Genomic DNA, 21,904 nt, shown 5'->3' with positions numbered 1-21,904 from the left:
CTCTGGTTGTCTTTTATCGTGCATATCAATTATTGTATAAACTCTATGGAGTATTGATCTTGATAAGTCATGGAGTCAGTATTTCTCATTATATTTATGGTTGGAGCATTTTTCGTAAAATACCTATATATTTATATATATTATAAAGTGTAGTGAGGTACATATTACAAATATAAATGTTATCCATTCCTACTTAGTGCATATATATCCCAATGGACATATCAATTATTTTATATGCCTTTTCTCTTGCACGTGAAACATATACTCAAATCTTTTGTAGCATTGTATTTGGATTGCTGCGTTACATGATTACAATAAAGAAAAAGAAAATGTTAGTACTCCTATATACTAATTATATCATTATTCATGGACTCTAGCTAGACAGAGGATTATGGTCTTACTAGAGTTGATTAGGTTGATATTTTAAATAATAGACTAGCCAATAATTGGTATGTGCAATATATAAAATGAATGTTCATGAAATGTTACTATATAACTTTCTCATAGTTGTAATTGTAAGGATATTTAATTAAATACAAAAGGACTTCTAAAGTAAATAACGAAGGAAATAACTTATATAAAATGTGGTGTTTAACTACTACAAGCTAGGAAATGATTTTGATATGTATTTGAAAAACAATTTGATCTTATTAAAATTAAAAAAACTGCATTTCTTGAAACAATAAATAATCTACATATTATCAAATATTTTTGCAAAAAAACTACTCCATTAAGTAAGAGCATCTCCAATAGGCGGAATTCCCCCACGCCCTTTCACTAGGACTTCCCAAAAACATCTTCTGCCACGTCACTAGGACTTCCACTGCACAATCCGCCCTTCCCGCAATAAAAAAAAATTCACAAATTTACAAATTCACAAATAAGCAATTTACGTTTACGGAAATAAAATTTCGACACAAATACGAACGGGAAAAATTAACAACTTCATTAAAAAAAACATACATGATTCGATTAAAAAAAAAAAAAAATTAAAAGCGGACGTTCGCGGCGGACATCTGCACGTCCACAATGGCGGACGTCCGCCCGCCCGTCAGCCGGAAATCCGCGGACGTCAGGTGTCCGCCCGGGACATCCGTGTCCGCCTCCCTCATTCCCAATGGCGGACGTCCGCCGCGCCCTTCGCAGAAGTCCGACGGGACATCCGCCGTTGGAGATCCTCTAAGTGGTTTTTGTTTCATACTATAGATAGACCGTTTCAACCAAATTCAGAATACATCGTTCAATAATTTGCTTGTCAATTCCCCTAGTAATATAGTAGTATGAGCTAAATGAGCCTACTTTAAACTAAAAAGTTATGTTTTGTTTAATTATTGGCTGTCATTTTATTTCCGGAAACTAAAATGAATAGTATAAAAATGTACTTTAAAGAAAGGTAATAAGGAAAAAGTATGTTAATGATAATATAAATGTCAATGTAATTGATAGCATTACATTATTGTAGAAACACCAAATCATAGTGGAAGAGCTCAAGATTGAAAAATAATACTCCTACTTGTAGTAAGAAATTTTCTTCAATACTCTAGGCGTAATTTTATATGTCCCACGAGTATTTTTCTTATTTAACATAAGATTTTATGTAATACTATTATTTTATTAATTAATTATAGAGAGAATAAAGTAGAAAAATTCAGTACCATCGTTTATATAATGTGACACCACAAAAAAAAATGTTAATAGGACGGAGATAGTAAAACAAATACATATATTTGAATTAGCTATACCACCAAGACATTGTAGCAATAAAACTTTAATTACACTCTTTTTGATGAAAAAAAAACGTATTGTTAATTCTATTGATAGAAGCAACTTAATCTCTCAACCCAATGCCTGCAGAAGTGCGAAAGAGGTGACATTGACGAGGATAAAGATCTTCGACACACTAAAAGTTGTGGGTGAGTTTGGCAAAGGATTCGTGAAGAGCGTACATCTTCTCAAGACCCCAAAAGTAAGCATTTGAGTTTTTGTTTTTTGCTCTAGTCGATCGTTTAGTCCTATGAGAGGCACTGATGAGTAGTCAGAAATCGAGAAGCGCCATTGAAACACCTTCGAAGGAAGAGCCGAAGAGGACTCACTCGGTTTATAGCTAATAGTATAGACATAGGTTAGAGATGGGATTAATTATGTGTTTGAAGAACTCAACTCAGCCTGATGGCAATTTTGGTTTCAATGTTTGACTATGTAAAGATTGTTCAATGTTATGAAGTGATTTTGATTAAAATCTAATTCCATATTCTTCGAAGGCAGTTGATTTAATTCTTAATATAGTTACTTCATACATCCAATGCAATGTTTTTAATTTTTACAATAAAAATAAGTTATGTATATAGAGATGATATAATGCATAGATTCAGCGCAACATACGAACTTTTGATATTTTTTAATTTATGTTATTTGCTTGTAAATACAAATTTTTGATATTTTAATTTTTCCTTAAGCTTTGTTTAATCCAAATACTCACTACATCAACTTTGAGATTTTCTTAATTTTTCCCTAACAAACATTTTCCACAAAATTAAAGCTTATGTAGACTATATATGTCTATCACATATTACGCAAAACATGGCAAGACAATACGACAAGTTACTTACCTAAATACCCGAATTATTGTTGGTTTGTACTTTCTAATTTTCCGTAAAAGCTTTTATTTCCTAATCTATATACATGAACTTATATATTTCTTATGATTGATTTACTAATGATTTGCTTAGACGGACAATTTCTAATTGTTTTGTGATTTTCTCTAGCTTAGCCCTTTCCTAACCTATAGTATTGCTTTAATTTCTTGGGCAAATTGTCAAAGAAATAAAAATGACGGTCAAGTTATGGTCTAATTACACACATTTCAAGTTTGATATTTTTTCAATTATCTTTGACATAAAAATGACGGTCAAGTTATGGTCTAATTACACACATTTCAAGTTTGATATTTTTTCAATTATCTCATCCTTCATCTTAGGGCTGGCAATTTTTGACACGACACGATAACACGACACGAACCGGCACGAAATTAATGGGTTTGGGTCAGAGCTTATCGTGTTCGTGTCCTTATCGGGTCGACCCATTAAGGACACGAAAATTTCGTGTCGTGTTCGTGTCGGGTTCGTGTTATCCGTTAACAATGCGTGTTCGTGTTATCCGTTAACACATAATATTTTAATATTATTATTCTTATTAACACATAATATTTTAATATTATTATTCTTATTATTTTCATTTTTCAATACTTATTTTCGTGTCATTAATGGATTCGTGTCGTGTTCGTGTCGTGTTGACCCGAAACGGTTCGTGTTATTAATGGGTTCGTGTCGTGTTCGTGTCTGAGGGTAGCGGGTCGTGTTCGTGTTCGTGTTTGAGGTTTTCTTAACGGGTTGTGTTCGTGTTTGTCGTTATCGTGTCGACACAATAACGACCCGACACGCACGATTTGGCACCCCTACTTCATCTTCATGTGAATCACATACTAATGCGGTAGCCAGTTTAAAATGCGCGGATTTCAAACTCAATCAAATGATGTAGTTTTGTCCAATGTTGTTTTAGTCCAATGTATTTTAATTTTTTTTATTTTTTTGGTATCGATCTTGATTTCTATCGATGATACATCTCTATTTAGCAAAATGAATCTAAATTAATTAGATCTGAGACAACAACATACTGTTTTTCGATATCCAAAATTAGTCCTTGATTTATCTTCGTTCGTTGATATCGATCTTGATATTTCTTGATGTTACGTTGCATCTCTATTTAGCTAAATGAAGCTAATTAATTAGATCTGAGACAACTGCATACTGTTTTTCGATATCCGAAATTAGTCCTTGATTTATTTTCGTTCTCATTTTCTAAAGTTTTGATTTTTTTATATCGATCTTGATATTTTTTGATGTCAATGATGCATATCTATTTAGCTAAATGAAGCTAAACTAATTAGATCAGAGGCAACTACACACACAGTTTTTTGTTATCCGAAATCAAATCCTGTCCTTTTATTTTGGTTCAAGATGATTTAAATTGTTTAATCGATTTTGTCCTTTTATATCTTTAAATCAAAATCATAAAGATATAAATTGTTTCAAGACCTATCAATTTTGATTTAAAATATGATAAATCGTTCCACGATTTTGGAACTTTTTTGATTTTTTAGATGATAAATAAATCATTTCACCTTTTTGGGTCGTTTCACCGGTTTGAGTCGTTTCACCGGTTTGGGATTTTTTGTTTTAAAAATTTATAAATCATATTGTCTTATTCTAATATTTTACCACATTTTGCCTACAATGGAACTAAAATGTCGTCCATATATGACGATTTTGCCCACGACTAACGATTTTAGGCGTATTTGATTTGTTGATTTAGACATGTATTAATTAAATTTAGACGAATTTGAATCACTATTAGGCGAATTTGAATTACTAGATCTACTCGAATTTAATGACTGATCTGCATTTCTGATTAATTCATAATACTGTTTCTGTCCAATTTGAACTACCGTACATTTGGTTGTTGATTTAGTTGTTTTTGATTTGTTGGCAGATTATGTGTAATACCCGCACCATTTGTTTGCTTTCGATATATTAATGTGGAACTAGAAATGTAACGTCCTCTCTTTTCGTGAAGTTTTAGTGGATCTCGAGCCTTTAATGAAACTTAATTTTTTTAGTTGCGAAGTAAAAACTAAAGAAGTAAGTGAGCAAGTTAAAACAGACTAAAGACACACTTCGGAAAAATAAAATGTTTCGAATGGCATTTCATGTTCAACAAAATGAACAACTAATGGAATAGGTTACATGGATCAAAGTCCTTAAAGAAAGAAAACAAGGAAAGGAAAATATAAAATGTGGAGTGCATTTCGGGCCTTTTCTCCAGGCCCAATTTAGGGCCCGTTTCGGGCAGCCCGTCGGCCCAGACATCAAATCCAGGCCCGCTCGAAGTGCAGCTAGGTGGGAGCTAAGATTCCTCTCTCACCTGCAAGATAAAAACAAGTTTTAATGGCCATGGGACAAGAGTAATTAATGGAATACTTATAGAGGGGAAGAAACAACCTTTCTTTTCCTATGAAGACCAAGGACTTACCCAAAAAGGGGGCAAGTCCAGCCTGCAAAGCCCTTCACTAATGCAGCACCTGTTATACCTAGCCACAATCAAACAATGGGATTTATTCACCAAGTACCAAGTACCCAAACTAGCCAACAAACTACATTAAGACAAAGGGGCTGCATGATCAGAAAAAGAGAGATATGTTGTGATATGAAGACAAGAGAGATCAGCCCCATTTAATTCCCCCATAGTACGCCAAAGCCCAGCCTATAAAATCCCCTCCACACCACCTTTAAACACCCTCCTACACATCTCAAATTTTAGCAACTCTAGTGAGAACCAAGAACAAGCAGTAGCAAGTTTGAGAGGAAGAAAACTGAGGTTTTAAGAGCTGATTTCCTCAAGGCAGCCGCAGCTTCAAGAGGTATTCCACCTCTAACCCTTCTCCCAATCAAATTTGCATATCAACCATGTAGAAATCAACCCAAAGCATGTTAAAGCACGTGTCTTAAACCTGGGCTATTAGCTGATAAAAGATGTAGTATAATCATAGAATCATGGCAATAGAAACCTCTAGCAAGTATAGAAAATCATGTTTAAAGCTCAAGAACTTAGAACATTAGGATTTCCACATCATACAATCTGGAACAAGAAATATCATAAGCTGCTTTAGCCAAGATCAGTAACAGTTTATCATGACTACTACCCAAGGAAGATCAAGCTTAAGCACACATAGTCAAGACCTTCAACACCATATGACTACTACCCAAATTTCATAAGAATGCTCTAAGTAATGAGAGGGGCAAGAGAACTTAGCTGTAAAGCCGAAGGGCTGCCCCGACGACCACCGCGAAGGCGAGGCCACAGGGGCAGCAACGGCACTAGCGAGAACGGACAGAGAGACGACGGAGGGCGAGCTAAATCCGTCTTCGCAGGCGGGGAGCAGGGCGAGGCGGTGGCAGCCCCACACCCCGTTTCGTCACTAATTTCACAACCTTCACAAATTAATTTCCAAAACTTTTAAATCTAAGATTATAAATCCTTAGAAAATGAGAAAAAAAGGGGGGACGATAAAATCCTTACCTTTTGGGAGTTTGGCGAGGAGGCAGAGGCCGGGGCTGGAGTGGCGCCGGGAAACTGCTCCGGCGGCCCGGGGCACGGAGGAGGCCGAAACCGCCGCCTGTACATGCACAGCAGCGGCGGCAGATCTGGAGAGAGTGGCGGTGGCGTGAGCGTGGCCGAGGGAGAAAGAGAGAGAGAGAGAGATGGAGCAGAGGTGGCGGCTATGGTGCTCCGGCGACGGGTGAAGCGGCGATTTCCGTTGAGAGGGAGAGAAGAGAGGGATTTTGGATTAGGGTTTGGTGTGGGTTTGATTTGGGAAATTTTTTTTGTGTATAGAGGAGAGGCCGATGGGTATGGGGAGTAATTGGGCCTCTTTTCTTTTTATTTGTTTTGGGCCATGTTCAATTAATTAATGTTTTGGGCCACTGATTAAAATAAAGTATGGGCTAAGAACTTAATTAAACCATGGACTCTCCTATGTTATGGATTAAATAATAGTCCGCTAATTATTTCCACGAGGATAAGTCGTTTTTCTTCCGGAATTTAGTATGAGTGCTCGAATAATTAATGATAGGAATTGATATGCTAACGATGAATAGACCTCGAGTTATTTTTAGTGCTTGAATAAATGGCATAGGAGGTAACACCCTCTAGTTAAGCAAATAATTTTTCCAAATAAATTAAATCTACTGATTTAATTAATGTTCAAGAATTCTAGAACTTTTTCTAGAAAAATAAGAAAGAGAATAACAAAAAAAAAAAGAGCACGCACTTAGGATGCATTCACGTTTGAGTTCATTTGGCTTCTTAAGCCTAATTAAGTATTATTTCCATGTTACTAAAGGGGCGTCTTCGCGCGTCATCTAAAAATCAAGCTAAGGAGTTTGTTCGGCTAAGAGATAGCCTTTGAGGTGGGCATTTCTTTCAAAACGTGATTTCAGTATGAAAATGTGAATCTTTGCTCAAGTATGTTGTCATGCCATGTTTTGTTTTATGATTACCTATCTGCTTGGCTATGCCAATTTAAGTTAAATCGAATTCGGGTCCCAGTAGGGCCGCAAACCCTACTCGGACTAGTGTACACATAAGGGGATCGTGAGCTAACAAAGGAGTTGGCCGGTCCAGTGACCGTCGTGGAATGTGGCCACATTCCCAGTTCACATCAGTTTCAGATATGGTATATCTATGTTATATGATTGCGCAATCAAATCTTTACTAAAGGAAAAGTATTTTAGTGACTCGGGTCTTTTAAGTAAAACCCCGTGATCACTCAACTGTGGCATTGACAATTAAAGATAGAACTATTTTTGGCAATGTGCCCACTGAGTATATCAAATATTCAGCCCTGCATGTTATTTTCAAATGTGCAGGTTGAACGTGGACGAGCAGGCGAAGGTGTTGGGACAAGCTTTTTAAATAAGTAGTTAGGTAGCCCAAAGTAGCATGTCTTCATACGTGCTATTTTGTCTTGGACTCTTCCGCTGCAAATCTAGAATTATGTGCTAGAAAGCTATGAACTTAGTCTTGATACTCTGAATACGTTTTGACTATGTACCCATATGCCTTTGATACTATTGATTTAAGTGATTTCATCCTTTTTATTGTTGTCCCTTGATTACTGAGAATTGTTTAGTCGCGAAATAGCTACGCTCACTAGCACTAGGGAGTTGTGGTCGTGACAATATGCTTGAAACATGGAAATTAATTAAGTCGTGTAGATATCAATTATTCATAAAGCACATGCTAAACTCGTCCAAAATTCCCAATATCAGCAAGAGAGAATATTAAATAATGAGATATGTATTATTGAGACTTTAAATTGGGTTTATAGGCTGGCATTTTCCAGCTGCATCAACTACGTTGCAGCTGGTTAAGTTTGATGGAATTGGCAGAAAGTGGAATTGTTTTTTCGAACCATAGTCATCTTCATGTAGCCTATGACAGTGGTGATATATGGCGGTTGCAAATTCCCACTGAAGAGAACTCCGATCACCTTCGAGTTTGTGAAGGTGATATAGATGGGGTCTCTTGTGGATTATTCAGGCTCTGAGTCTCGTTGTGTTGGTGTTTATTCAGGTTACTTTTTAGATTAAATATGCTTTAACTACCAATTTATTTTGTTTTTTATTAATAGTTTCATTTATTATATAGGTGATGTAGCTTTTCGGGTTTGGGATGGAGTGATGGGTGCTGTCTTGTATATGGGAGAGAGTATGAGTTTGCCTGACGGAGATGTGCCAGTCAGTATTCGTTTGGTGTCTGGATCTCTAGTGTTTGTTAGCTCTTACACTAGGGCTTGTTTTTTTAGTATGGATGATCCGAGTAAAGTCTCTGTCTTGGCCGAGGGTAATGTGAAACTTGGAGGAGTTGGTAGTCACCCTTATGTGGTGTTGTATGTTGGGGCTGGAGTAGCTACTAGAATCTATTCGTCATCTCGTAATGGGGAGTTGGATGTCTTGGTTTTGGACGACCTTTTGCAATTGTGTTTGCTTGCCTGTCTCACTGGGTCTGTTTGTGTGTCTCTCGGTCGAAGTGGGCATATTATGGTTTTGGATACTTTCACCGGTTTTCATCTCTCCTCTCGAGAAGATGATTTGGTACTGTTGGAAAGTAAATAAAATAAAATCAAGAAAAGATCCCTAAGATTAGGGAATTACCGTGGAGAAGGGGAAATTAGTTAGGGTAAATCTTTACCATATTTAGCTATTTCTTCTAATACTTAATACCATGTGTATGCTTCTGTAAATTATACAATTGAAGGAATGAAATTCTCCTTTCCACAATACACTCTTTTAACATGACATCAGAGAAAGGCTTAGAATAAAGATTCATCACAGCTCGAGAATACCAAATCTCGGCCACCATGGCAGATCATGGAGACGATGAAGAGAAACCCAACAACAACAACAACAATGACGATTCAAGATGGAGAATGAGTAAGAACGTCACTCTGGCGGTCAAACTCAATGGAAACAACTACCCTCTCTGGCAGAAACTAATGAGGATAGCCATTGTGGGCAGACGAGCCCTTCGGCACCTCACAGGTTTACCTACGCCTCCGGAACCAGGGGCGAAAGGCTACACCGAATGGGAAGAGACTGACATGATCGTGTTTTCTTGGATAATCGACAATATCGAAACTGATATCGTCGTCGACTTTGCACACCACCAAACTACGCAGGCCCTGTGGGAGAGCTTGTCAGTCACGTTTGCGAGCACCGCCGATCCGTACCTGTTATACGACTTGGAGGAAAGAGCAAGTAAGATAGTGCAAGGAGAACAAGGCCTCGAAACTTACTGGCGTCGTCTCCATGGAATCTGGATCGAGATAGATCGATGCGAGAATCGCCCGATTGATTGTTGTGACAAAGGAGTCGGGCAATTCCGAACATACATAGGAACAAGACGTTTGTTCAAGTTCCTCATCGGACTGAACGAACGATACGACGGAATCCGACGCGATATCCTCAAAGAACATCCCCTGCCCTCAGCCGAAACCGCATACGGGCGGGTGAAACGAGAAGCTACCCGGCTCAAAATCATGCCGCCGGCAGCAAACTCAGATCCCCCGACCGGAACAACTAGCGACGACTCATCATCGGGCGGCGTGGGGCTAGGATTCACTGCCCGAAACCAACCCCAGCAGCAGCAACGCGTCAACCAACCACCACCGCCACGCGCTGCCGGACCCAATCGCAGAGGAGGAGGATTCAAACCAGACAAATCCAAGCTGTGGTGCTCTCATTGCGGTAAACAGAAACATACCAGAGAATCGTGTTTTCTCTTGGTTGGATTTCCCGAATGGTGGGACGAAAATCAAAGGGCAAAAGCCCGATTGGCCATCGGGGTGGACGATGGCAGCGGTGGTGGATTGTTCCCGACGGGAGGAGGCAACCGTGAGGTCACCAATCCTCGCACAAGAACCGGAGATGGAGACTCCCGGAACGGAGGGGGCGACAGACGTGGAGAATCGGCGGAGGTAATCGGCGAGGCGGCGTTCGCCGAGAGAAAGGGGGGTGCTACATATGGAGGTACTGGATTAGGGTTTGATAATCCCAATCCCCCAATTTATTTGCAGAAAGGTCCCCCAATTTATTGTGCTTCAAATATTATACCCCATCATATGCCTATATCCTCATCTGCCCCTTGTAGAGATAAATGTGTTCAATTTAACCCTAAACATGTGAAAAATCGTAATTCTGCCCCAAAACTGCCAAAACCGTCGTTTGTGACTCTGAACCCGTTTGCACCCTTAGAAAAAATTTCTAATGCATGGCCCAAAACAAAACTGATTCCAAGGAGAATGGGTGGATATTTGATTGTGGGGCTACAGATACAATGACCTATGATAAAAATGATTTTTCCATGTTTAATGAGGCTACCAAAAGTTTAATTCAAACTGCTGATGGGGAATGTACGGCTGTTAGTGGGAGTGGAACTATTGAGATATCGCCGAGCTTGAAACTTTCCAATTGTCTTTATGTGCCAAAATTGTCTCATAAACTTATGTCCATTAGTCATGTGACTAAAGAGCTGAATTGTACATTATTGATGCATCCCAATTTCTGTGTATTACAGGATATCAGGACGAGGAGGATAATTGGGCGTGGCACTGAGCGTCAAGGCCTCTACTATGTGGATTAGATTACTCAACAAGGTGGCATCGCGATGCTTGCTCACGGATCTGCTAATCGAGAAGTCTGGTTGTGGCACCGCAGATTGGGACATCCATCCTCGGGTTACCTTAAAAATTTGTTTCCCAATTTTTCTAAGTTTAAAGATATTTCTTGTGAATCTTGTGTTTTGGCAAAGAGCCACAGACAATCTTTCAAATCTAGTGAGACACGGGTTAAGGATATTTTCTCGTTAGTGCATGCTGATGTGTGGGGCCCGACGCTTATTATTGGTGGTCATGTTTTTAAATATTTTCTCATATTTGTGGATGATTGCACTAGACTAACTTGGATATATTTTTTGAAAAATAAATCTGAGGTTTTTGAAAAATTTGCTCTTTTCTTCACCTTGATTCAAACGCAGTTCCAAACCACTATTAAGATACTTCGATCAGATAATGGTAAGGAATTTGTTAATAAAGAAATGACAGAGTTTTTTAGAAGTAAAGACTTAGTTCTGTTGGGACTACCGCAGCGGAAGACACGGAAACCAAACAGGTCCTAGAACGGATCTATTTAGTTGATTATGCATTCGACTCCAATTTCATGCAATAAACATAGATCTATAGATATAACATCAAATAAACACATAATCATGCATATTCGATGTAGATTCGATTGTTACCTCATAATCCATCATTGGATTGACGTTGCTAGCTGCACCACCCGGAGATCCTTGGTTTATCGACCACGTATCTTCCGTACTATTCCCTCGTCCTTGATTCTCCATCCGTGTGGGCGGATTTTAGAAAACCAATTAAATAACATTGAATGGATCTAGGGAAACCCAATACAAACACCAAATTGTCTAGATCTAATCCTATGAATTATGATAGATCAAGAACAATAATCAAAACCCTAATTCTCCCACAACTATGGCTCGAAAATCGAGACCAAGAGGAAGAGGAAGGAGGCGCCGATTTCTAGGCACTAGGGTTAGGGTTTTGTGTTGTCTTGGATTGTGTGCTAGGGTTTCCCTTTCATTCATTATTTATAGTGGACCTTATTGGGCTAGTAAGGGGATCCTTGGAATGACTTAAGTGTTGGGCTCACCCATTAGATAAATTACTAATTAAATCAAATGACCCATGATTTAATATATTATCAATGGAATATTATTTTGTTCCACTAAAGAATAATATTGCACTCCCACTTAAATCACCAAATTACAAATAACTTGGGTCCATTTTATTTTATAATATTTCCCGCGTTTAAGATTATCTTGATCCATCAATTTAATTCTTTTGTCTGCTATGTGACTAGAATTAAATTAATTCTCCAAAGAGTTTTTCTAGTTTGAAACTTTATTTATTATTTGTGGAATAAATTCCAACTGCGCAGTTTTCTGAATAATAAATTCCTCTTTCAAACACCTCTTGGGGATCACCCCTTAGGGATTTAATCATACCACACTGGACACGCGAATTCTATGAAATAATATTCCAATACCTTCATGTTATTCAATTACTACCACCCAAGATATCATGAACTTGAGTTACGTACAAACTCTCACATATTGATAAGTCAAAGTGGCGTTTGATTGAATAAACAATATTGATATTAATATCATAGTACTAAACTTTCTTGAAATATATTCTTTCAGTAGATAGCAATAAAGAATACATTTCAGATTAGATCCTTTCAGTGCTTTACCACACCGGTGTCACTAATCTCATCTTAGGTAAGAGAGAGTTATCACAAACACCGCAACTGTTCCAATAGGTAGCCAAAGCCTATCTAGGTTGTGAATACGTTTTTCTTCTTACTAGATCTGGCCAAGTCCCCTACTGGAAAACTCATGAGGAGATTCATCGAATTTCCCTACTTGACCTTCTTAGTAAAAAGCCCTAGACTTGTTTGTCATATTTCAATAATAAACCATTTATATTATATTATTTATTCTCATAAATAGGTAAACAAGTGGACGTGGCGTTTCTCGTATACATGCACAAGCTGACTGTACAAAGGCATGTACGCTCGAAGCATCTTTTAGTATACAAACCCCAACAAGTTCATCAAACGACTTGTCCATATACCCCCGAACAAAATGGAGTAGCAGAACGGAAAAATAGGATAATCCTAGAAGTTACTCGAGCCCTGTTTTTTGACTCAAATGTTCCAAAATTCTTGTGGCCTGAAGCTGTAGCTACTGCTGTGTACTTAGTTAATCGTCTTCCTACCAAAATTTTGGGTATGCGAACACCTCTTCAAGTACTTTCAGCCCTAGCAAAAATTCCAGAACCTCTTACACTTCCGCTCAGAATTTTTGGGTGCTCTGTATATGTTCATATTCCTAAGCATGAAAGAAGTAAATTTTCTGCTTGTGCACTTAAGTGCGTTTTTTTGGGGTATGGGACTAATCAAAAGGGGTATCGATGTTATGATCCAATTTCTAGAAAAATAATTACAACTATGAACTGTAATTTTCTAGAATGTGAGTATTTTTTCCACACCCAAACTCGGGGTCAGGGGGAGAGTTTTATCAGTCAGGGGGAGAAACCGAGGGATAGTTATAGACCCCTTCCTTGGGCTGTGTTACCACAATCAGGTGACTCGTCTGTGGAACCAACAGAGCAACCTAGTGCCACCGCCGAGCAGATCATGTCCACTGTGGAGCCTCCTCAACCGCCTACACCACAGTTAAGTCCTCCTCCAGTGATATCTGAGGTAATTCCTGAAACTAGCTCAGATAGTATAATTCTTACCTCTAACAACTCTGGTGAAGAGGAGAATGCAGCAATTGACGGTGACACAGGACGATACATACTCCCCTCAAGAATCAATCGTGGTGTACCGCCTAAGCGTTACAGCCCAGAAAAGGCTAACACGAGAAGTCGGTATTCAATGGCAAATTTGGCTAAGGCGAACTTGAGTGAGATGGCAAGGGCATTTGCAGCAGCCCTTTATGAAGAGGAGGAGCTCCCTCGAACTGCAGAGGAAGCCATGAAAATTGCCCATTGGAGAGAAGCAATGTTGGTAGAGATGAAGGCTCTAATGAAGAACAACACATGGGAAGTTTGCCTGAAACCTACGGGAATCCACACTGTGGGGTGTCGGTGGGTCTTCACCATCAAAAGGAGGCCAGATGGATCCATTGAACGATATAAAGCAAGGTTAGTGGCAAAAGGGTACACTCAAACCTATGGAGTTGACTATGCTGAAACTTTCTCACCTGTGGCAAAGATGAGTACTATTCGAGTTCTGTTCTCGATAGCGGCGAACAGAGAGTGGCCACTTCATCAGTTTGATGTGACAAATGCATTCCTACATGGGGAGCTATCGAAACCGATATACATGGAGGCACCACCTGGGTTTACAGAGGAATTTGAAGGAGGAAAGATTTGCAAACTGAAGAAGACCTTGTATGGACTCAAACAGTCACCCAGAGCATGGTTTGGGAGGTTCACAGAGGTGATGAAGAAGTATGGATACAAGCAAAGTAACTCTGATCACACGCTATTTCTGAAGAAAAGAGAAGGAAAGATTACGTGTCTAATTATTTATGTGGATGATATGATCCTTACTGGAGATGATGCAGAGGAAATCAGTCAGTTAAGGAAAAATTTGTTTTCCGAATTTCAAATGAAAGATTTGGGTCTACTGAAGTACTTTTTGGGAATAGAAGTATTGAGGTCGAGAAAGGGAATCTTCATCAATCAGAGAAAGTATGTACTTGACTTATTGGCGGAAACAGGAATGTTAGATTGTAAGCCAGCTGACACTCCTATGATGCAAAATCATAGTCTACAGATAGATGAAGGAGCTGAGCCAACTCCTCGAACGAGGTATCAACGTTTAGTTGGGAAGTTGATCTACCTATCTCATACCCGGCCTGACATCGCCTATGCTGTGGGCGTGGTCGGTCAGTTCATGCATGCACCTCAAGTAGCTCACTGGGAAGCAGCTCTGAGGATAGTTTGATATTTGAAGGGGACACCTGGACATGGAATTATGTTTGAAAAACACGGGCACCTAGAGATTCATGGTTTCACTGATGCTGATTGGGCTGGAAATCCAAATGATAGAAAGTCGACTGCGGGATACTTTACCTTTGTAGGAGGGAATCTTGTCACTTGGCGGAGTAAAAAACAGAAAGTGGTGGCCTTGTCAAGTGCCGAGGCAGAATTTCGAGGAATAAGGAGTGGGCTAACCGAGATCCTATGGTTGAAGAAGCTAATGACGGAGTTAAGCATGAATTCACAGAAGTCGTGTAAATTGTTCTGCGATAACAAGGCAGCAATCAGTATATCTGAGAACCCAGTTCAGCATGATCGGACGAAGCATGTAGAGGTAGATAGACACTTCATCAAAGATAACATAGAAGCCAAGATAGTAGAACTTCCCTTTGTAAAGTCTGAAGATCAGTTGGCTGATATCCTCACGAAGGCTGTGGACTCAAGAAGCTTCCGCGAAGTATTGGGCAAGTTAAGAATGGGTGATCCCATTACTTAACTCGAGGGGGAGTGTTGGAAAGTAAATAAAATAAAATCAAGAAAAGATCCCTAAGATTAGGGAATTACCGTGGAGAAGGGGAAATTAGTTAGGGTAAATCTTTACCATATTTAGCTATTTCTTCTACTACTTAATACCATGTGTATGCTTCTGTAAATTATACAATTGAAGGAATGAAATTCTCCTTTCCACAATACACTCTTTTAACAGGTACGACACTGCACATGTATGGTTGGAGGAAACCGATCCATCTTAGTTGCCCATCGGTATCATTTGGCGCATATGCATTCTTGATACTTAGATAGATTACTTGGAGATTTGATTTGTATGCTTTTGCATTCTTTACTTAAGAGATTACTTAGAGATTTGATTAGTATGAATTTCCCACTATGTTGCATATACTCGAAGATTATGTTTGTCATTTAGCTTCTTGAATGACCTATCCTAAAGTTAGTTAAATATATTCATTTTTCAATGAATATTTGATTGAGATGAGACCGGTATATGTTCGATTAGCATGATTGGCTACTTGATTAAAGCCTGTGAAAAAGATGTTAATTACGCATTATTATTGATTTTTATATTTTTCTTTCAGGATGCTAATCGAGTCAATTTTAATTGGGCACACTTTAAATTATTTTTAATTCGATGCAAGTCGGGCTCAATACTTTTGATCCTCGGGTTTAAACCATTTATAAAAAAGATAATGTATGCAAAAATCCCTGATAATATATATCTTTCCACAAATGTAATTTGGTGGTTTCTCAATCAACTCTTATTTAATGAAAAATTAAAATGATAGTACTATTTTAAATTTTGCAACCAAACTAGTGAAGTGAATTAATAAACCATCCAAAGTATAAAGAACTTTCATCCGCATCGCATTCGCTATTGCGCGGCCACTAGCTATACGATTGCGTTGCTTGGAGGGTGCGGTGAGGTGTGTCGTGCCGATGGTCATGTTATTATTTGGTCGGCGTGGAAAAAGAGATGCGACGGAAGGAACACCGGGGTTGCAATGACCACATCAACCATTGCTGACTTCAAATTATTTATTCAAAATTTGTAGCTAAATTGTTGGTGTTGTGACTGAAGTTTGAAATACTAATGTGTCGTATAAATACAAAACTTTTGATTCAAAATTTGAGGTCAGATTATGGAAGATATCAATACGTCAGATTTTGATTTATGATTGAACCGCGAACCACAAATTATATAAAGTCAAAATTTTCATTCACTCAATGTTATAAAAAACATTAGTACAAGTTAAATTTAAGCATAGCATCATTTATTAGATGTTCATAAAAGAACATTGATACAAGCTATATATAAATATTTAAATGTTTTGATTTAAAGTAGAATTAACCTTGCTGGATCCAAAACATAGTTTAGGGTGACTCATCATATAGAACTTAGTGACTCATAATATAGGCTTAAAACTCCTAGGATGTGAGTTAATTTTGGTTTAGTCAAGAAATTCAGTAGGTATTTAGTCCAAATTGATCAAAACATGAATTTGGATGGTACAGTAACTACACATCACACATAAAATCAACCACCCATGTGACTATACTTTATTTTATAAGGTGGAAAATAACACGTTATTTGTTTATATATGGAAAGAGAGAGAGTTGATCAATCTCAATCCTAAACAAAATATATAGTGAAATATATGATCATAATTTATTGATTTAAATTATCTCTCTCATACTCCAAAGAGAGGGGTGTAATCCCTTTTCTCATAATCACAAATATAGAATTATTACTCACAAGTTTTATGTATGCATTGCTCTTACTAACATTACTATTTCTAGAAGATTTCTAAAAAGCCACATTACTAAAATTGTTAATCTTAAAGTAAACTTAACAAAATTGTTGAAACAAATCATGCTTAACAATTTGAAATGCTAGTGAATTTCTAACATAAAACCGTGGAAATTGAAAACATTAATTCATTAAATTCGAAAAAAATAGACTAGACAAAGGCATTACAAGAGTCAAGAGGATGGAAGATTCCAAACATGATCTATAGAGATGTGACCCAACATTTCATAGATTACAACGTGTGATATTTTCCCAAATATGTGTGTCAATTTACCACATGAAATTTAGATAGTGGTAGGATAATTGGTGATATTTTGGTTAGACTATATATTTGAAAGTAATTTCACAATTGAGAAACATAAATTGTGTTGTTTTGACAATCAAACGTGATATAAGACGATCCATGTTGGTGTAGAGGTATCAATTTACACTAGTAGCCCACCTTTTTTGGATTTATTGTATCACACACTTGGCATCTTACTTTTAATTTATTGTTGGCGTAGGTCCCTAATATTAATAATTATCTTTTCTTTTTAAAGGAAATATACTCTCTTTGTCCCATTAGAAATAAAACGTTTTCCTTTTTAGGTTGTACAACTAAAAATGAAATATTTCCTAAATTGAAAACAACACTCTCTTTAGTTTTTCTCATCTCTTACTTTACTCTATCTTCAATAACTCACAAAACAACACTACATAAAATCACGTTCCGGAAACCAAATGTTTCATATTTATTAGAACAGAGGAAATATTTCATATATACTCTCTTCTCTACGTACCATAAAAATAAATTTGATCGGATGCGATTCCGATTTTAATGAAAGTGGTTGGTATATTTCTTTTTTGTTGTTTATATTTCAGTTGGCTAGTGTCTTCGTTTTTGGTGATTGGTCTTGATGCTCGTGTTGTTTAGTTACAGATATTGTGTTGCGTTTAGAGAGTTGTTATCGGTAGGTCTCCATATTACTATTATATTTATTTGTTTGGGTCAAAATTAAAAAACACTACTATTCCCGTAAGTGGAAAAATTTTGAGCCATAACATAGCAAAAGAAAAAAGTAAAAGTAATATATTTCGAAGTAATACAAATAAATATAAGACTATACTTTTTTATAATAGTATAAGATAATGAATGACGAGAATGGAGTATTTTTGGGGGTGAATAAAACGTACATTATACACAAATATAAAGTGTCCATGTCACCTTAGTGGATTGCTTATAATAAGTACTCCCTCCGTCCCACTTAAAATGCAACATTTGGAAATCGGCACGGGATTTTATGTAGTGTTGTTGTGAGTAAATGAAAAGAGAGTAAAATAAGAGAGATGAAAAAGTAGAGATAGAATTGTTTCCATTTTAGGAAACGTTTCATTTTTAATGGGACAACCAAAAAAGGAAAACGTTGCATTTTTAATGGGACAGAGGGAGTATTTACTACTACATTATATTTATGTATATTATAAAGTCTAGTGAGGTACATTGTACAAATATAAAGTGTTGTCCATTCCTACTAAGTGCATATATATCCCAATGGACATATCAATTATTTTATATGCCTTTTCTCTTGCACGTGAAACATACTCAAATCTTTTGTAGCATTGTATTTGGTTTGTTGCGTGACATGATTACAATAAAGAAAAAGAAAATGTTAGTACTCCTATATACTAATTATATCATTATTCATGGACTCTAACTAGACAGAGGATTATGGTCTTATTAGAGTTGATTAGGTTGATATTTTAAATAATAGACTAGCCAATAATTGGTACGTGCAATATATAAAATGAATGTTCATGAATATGTTATACTCCCTCCGTCCCGACTAAGATGACACATTGCTTAGTCGGCACGGGATTTTAAGAGTTATTGATTAAAGTGTTTAATAGGAGAGAGAGAAGGTGGGTGTAAATATTAAAGTAGAGAGATAAAGAAATATGAGTATTTTAATAGGAGTGAGAAAAAGTAGTTGAGTGTATTAATTAGAGAGAGAAAGTTACCAAAAAAGGAAATGTGTCATCTTAGTTGGGACAAACTAAAAAGAAAAACGTGTCATCTTAAGCGGGACGGAGGGAGTACTATATAACTATTTCATAGTTGTAATTGTAAGGATATTTAATTAAATACAAAAGGACTTCTAAAGTAAATAACTATATTAAATGTGGTGTTTAACTACTACAAGCTAGGAAATGATTTTGATATTTATTTGAAAAACAATTTGATCTTATTAAAATTAAAAAAACTGCATTTCTTGAAACAATAAATAATCTACTTATTATCAAATATTTTTACAAAAAAACTACTCCATTAGAGCATCTCCAGTGGGCGGACTTCCCCCACGCCCTTCCACTAGGACTTCCCAAAAACATCTCCTGCCACGTCACTAGGACTTCCACTGCACAATCCGCCCTTCCCGCGCGGACTTCCCGCAGTAAAAAAAATTCTCAAATAAGCAATTTACGTTTACGGAAATAAAATTTCGACACAAATACGAACGGGAAAAATTAACAACTTCATTAAAAAAAACATACATGATTCGATAAAAAAAATTATTAAAAGCAGACGTCCGCCCGCCCGCCAGCCGGAAATCCGCGGACGCCAGGTGTCTGCCAGGGACGTCTGTGTCCGCCTCACTCACTCCCAATGGCGGACGTCCGCCGCACCCTTTGCAGAAGTCCGACGGGACGTCCGCCGTTGGAAATGCACTAAGTGGTTTTTGTTTCATACTACAGATAGATCGTTTCAACCAAATTTATAGAATACATCGTTCAATAATTTGCTTGACAATTCCCCCTAGTAATATAGTAGTATTATGAGCTAAATGAGCCTACTTTAAACTAAAAAGTTATGTTTTGTTTAATTATCTGTTGTCTTTCATTTCCGGAAACTAAAATGAACAGTATAAAAATGTATTTTAAAGAAAGGTAATTAGGAAAAAGTATGTTAATGATAATATAAATGTCAATGTAATTGATAGCATTACATTATTGTAGAAACACCAAATCATAGTGGAAGAGCTCAAGATTGAAAAATAATAATCCTACTTGTAGTAAGAAATTTTCTTCAATATTCTAGGCGTAATTTTATATGTCCCACGAGTATTTTTTCTTATTTAACATAAGATTTTATGTGATACTATTATTTTATTAATTAATTATAGAGAAAATAAAATAGAAAAAATTCAGTACTATCATTTATATAGTGTGACACCACATAAAAAATGTTAATAGGACGGAGATAGTAAAACAAATACATATCGTAGCAACGTATTTGAATTAGCTATACCACCAAGACATTGTAGCAATAAAACTTTAATTACACTCTTTTTGATTGAAAAAGAAAGTGTTATTAATTCTATTGATAGAAGCAACTTAATCTCTCAACCCAATGCCCGCAGAAGCGCGAAAGAGATGACATTGACGAGGATAAAGATCTATTCGACACACTAAAAGTTGTGGGTGAGTTTGGCAAAGGATTTGTGAAGAGCGTAAATCTTCTGAAGACCCCAAAAGTAAGCAGTTGAGTGTTTTTTTCACTCTAGTCGATCATTTAGTCCTATGAGAGGCGCTGATGAGTAGTCGAAAATCGAGAAGCGCCATTGAAACACCTTCAAGAAGAGGACTCACTCGGTTTATAGACATAGTTTAGAGATGAGATTAATTATGTGTTTGATGAACTCAACTCAGCCTGATGGCAATTTTGGTTTCAATCTAATGTTTGATTTATGATATGTAAAAGATTGTTCAAGATCTTTGTATGCTGAAGTGATGTTGTAACGAAAAAAAAAACTTATTAATTTGACAAAATCGTGGAGAATTATAAATTTTTATTCCATAAATGATGCTAATTTATGTTTCTAAAGGATAAATTGTGTTGTACATCTTATCGGAGTTCTATAATGATTAAAGAGTTATTTGCCTATAAATAATTCTCAAATCCCAATACTACAAAACGAGGATCAATACAAAGTAGATAACTCATCCCAAGATTTAAAAATAGGTATGCTTTTTAAAATCTAATTCCATATTCTTTGAATGCAGTTGATTTAATTCTTAATATAGTTACTTCATACAGCCAATGCAATATTTTTTAACTTTTATAATAAAAATAAGTTATCTATATAGAGGTGATATAATGCATAGATTCATTTTTATTGCGAAAACTAAGAATTGAACTCATAAAATTACTAAATCACATTTAACTGACCTATATTAATAGAGTGAATTGTGAGAATCAACGGCTCAGCGCAACATACGAACTTTTGATATTTTTTAATTTATATTATTTGCTTGTAAATACAAATTTTTGATATTTTTGTTTTTCCTTAAGCTTTGTTTAATCCAAATACTCACTACATCAACTTTAAGATTTTCTTAATTTTTCCCTAACAAACATTTTCCACAAATTAAAGCTTATGTAGACTGGGATGTGATCAAATACAAACCCCTATATATTATACAAACTACAAACTTTCATCCTAACCGTTAATTATCACAAATCTATGATTAATAATGTGCTGAATTTTTATGTCAACGGATTTCAATTATTCTATCAACCGGGGTATAAATGAAAATTGAATTTTTTACATTAGTTATATGCATCCCTAATTTCACTCCAACCTTCCATATTATTAATAATGATACTAACGTAAATGATTCAGCCGTGTACAGTCAATATATTAGTCCCTAATTTATCTCCAATCTTCCAAACTACCAATATTCATATTTATGGAGAACAAATTTCATTCAGTCTGAACAATTATTTAAGACACATTTTGACCTACTGACAATTCATGTTGCTTTAGCTTTGACACACTTTTTCTTCCAGAATATTTTTTCCGTTG

The 21,904-nt window shown here is 36.5% G+C and overlaps 1 protein-coding gene and 1 long non-coding RNA gene across 2 annotated transcripts; one reads left to right on the top strand and one right to left on the bottom strand.

Moving 5' to 3' along the window:
- Positions 1 to 4,710: 4,710 nt before the first annotated feature.
- Positions 4,711 to 6,023, bottom strand: LOC125202422 (uncharacterized). The gene is made up of 2 exons (XR_007173098.2): positions 5,058 to 6,023; positions 4,711 to 4,980 (listed from the first exon to the last, which is right to left on the bottom strand). It is a non-coding gene; the product is annotated as an uncharacterized LOC125202422 (long non-coding RNA).
- Positions 6,024 to 8,977: 2,954 nt separating this feature from the next.
- LOC148932298 (uncharacterized) lies at positions 8,978 to 10,835 on the top strand. The gene is made up of 2 exons (XM_089065061.1): positions 8,978 to 10,145; positions 10,693 to 10,835. Exons 1-2 carry the CDS (start codon positions 8,978 to 8,980, stop codon positions 10,728 to 10,730), a joined length of 1,206 nt encoding a protein of 401 aa, XP_088921187.1. The 3' UTR covers positions 10,731 to 10,835.
- The last annotated feature ends 11,069 nt before the right edge of the window (positions 10,836 to 21,904 follow it).

The sequence above is a fragment of the Salvia hispanica genome, chromosome 2 (genome assembly GCF_029641045.1).
Source record: "Salvia hispanica isolate PSC_SH4W2 chromosome 2, Shi_PSC_v1, whole genome shotgun sequence".
Lineage (NCBI taxonomy): Eukaryota > Viridiplantae > Streptophyta > Magnoliopsida > Lamiales > Lamiaceae > Salvia > Salvia hispanica.
The sequence above is the reverse complement of the archived record's forward strand: the minus strand, read 5'-3'. Positions and strand labels throughout refer to the sequence as shown.

Excerpts from the sequence above, each read along its gene's own strand:
- LOC148932298 (XM_089065061.1), top strand. The coding sequence starts at position 8,978 with ATGGCAGATCATGGAGACGATGAAGAGAAACCCAACAACAACAACAAC. Across the intron at positions 10,146-10,692 it reads GGGGGGTGCTACATATGGAG|GATATCAGGACGAGGAGGAT; the intron begins GTACTGGATTAG and ends TGTGTATTACAG.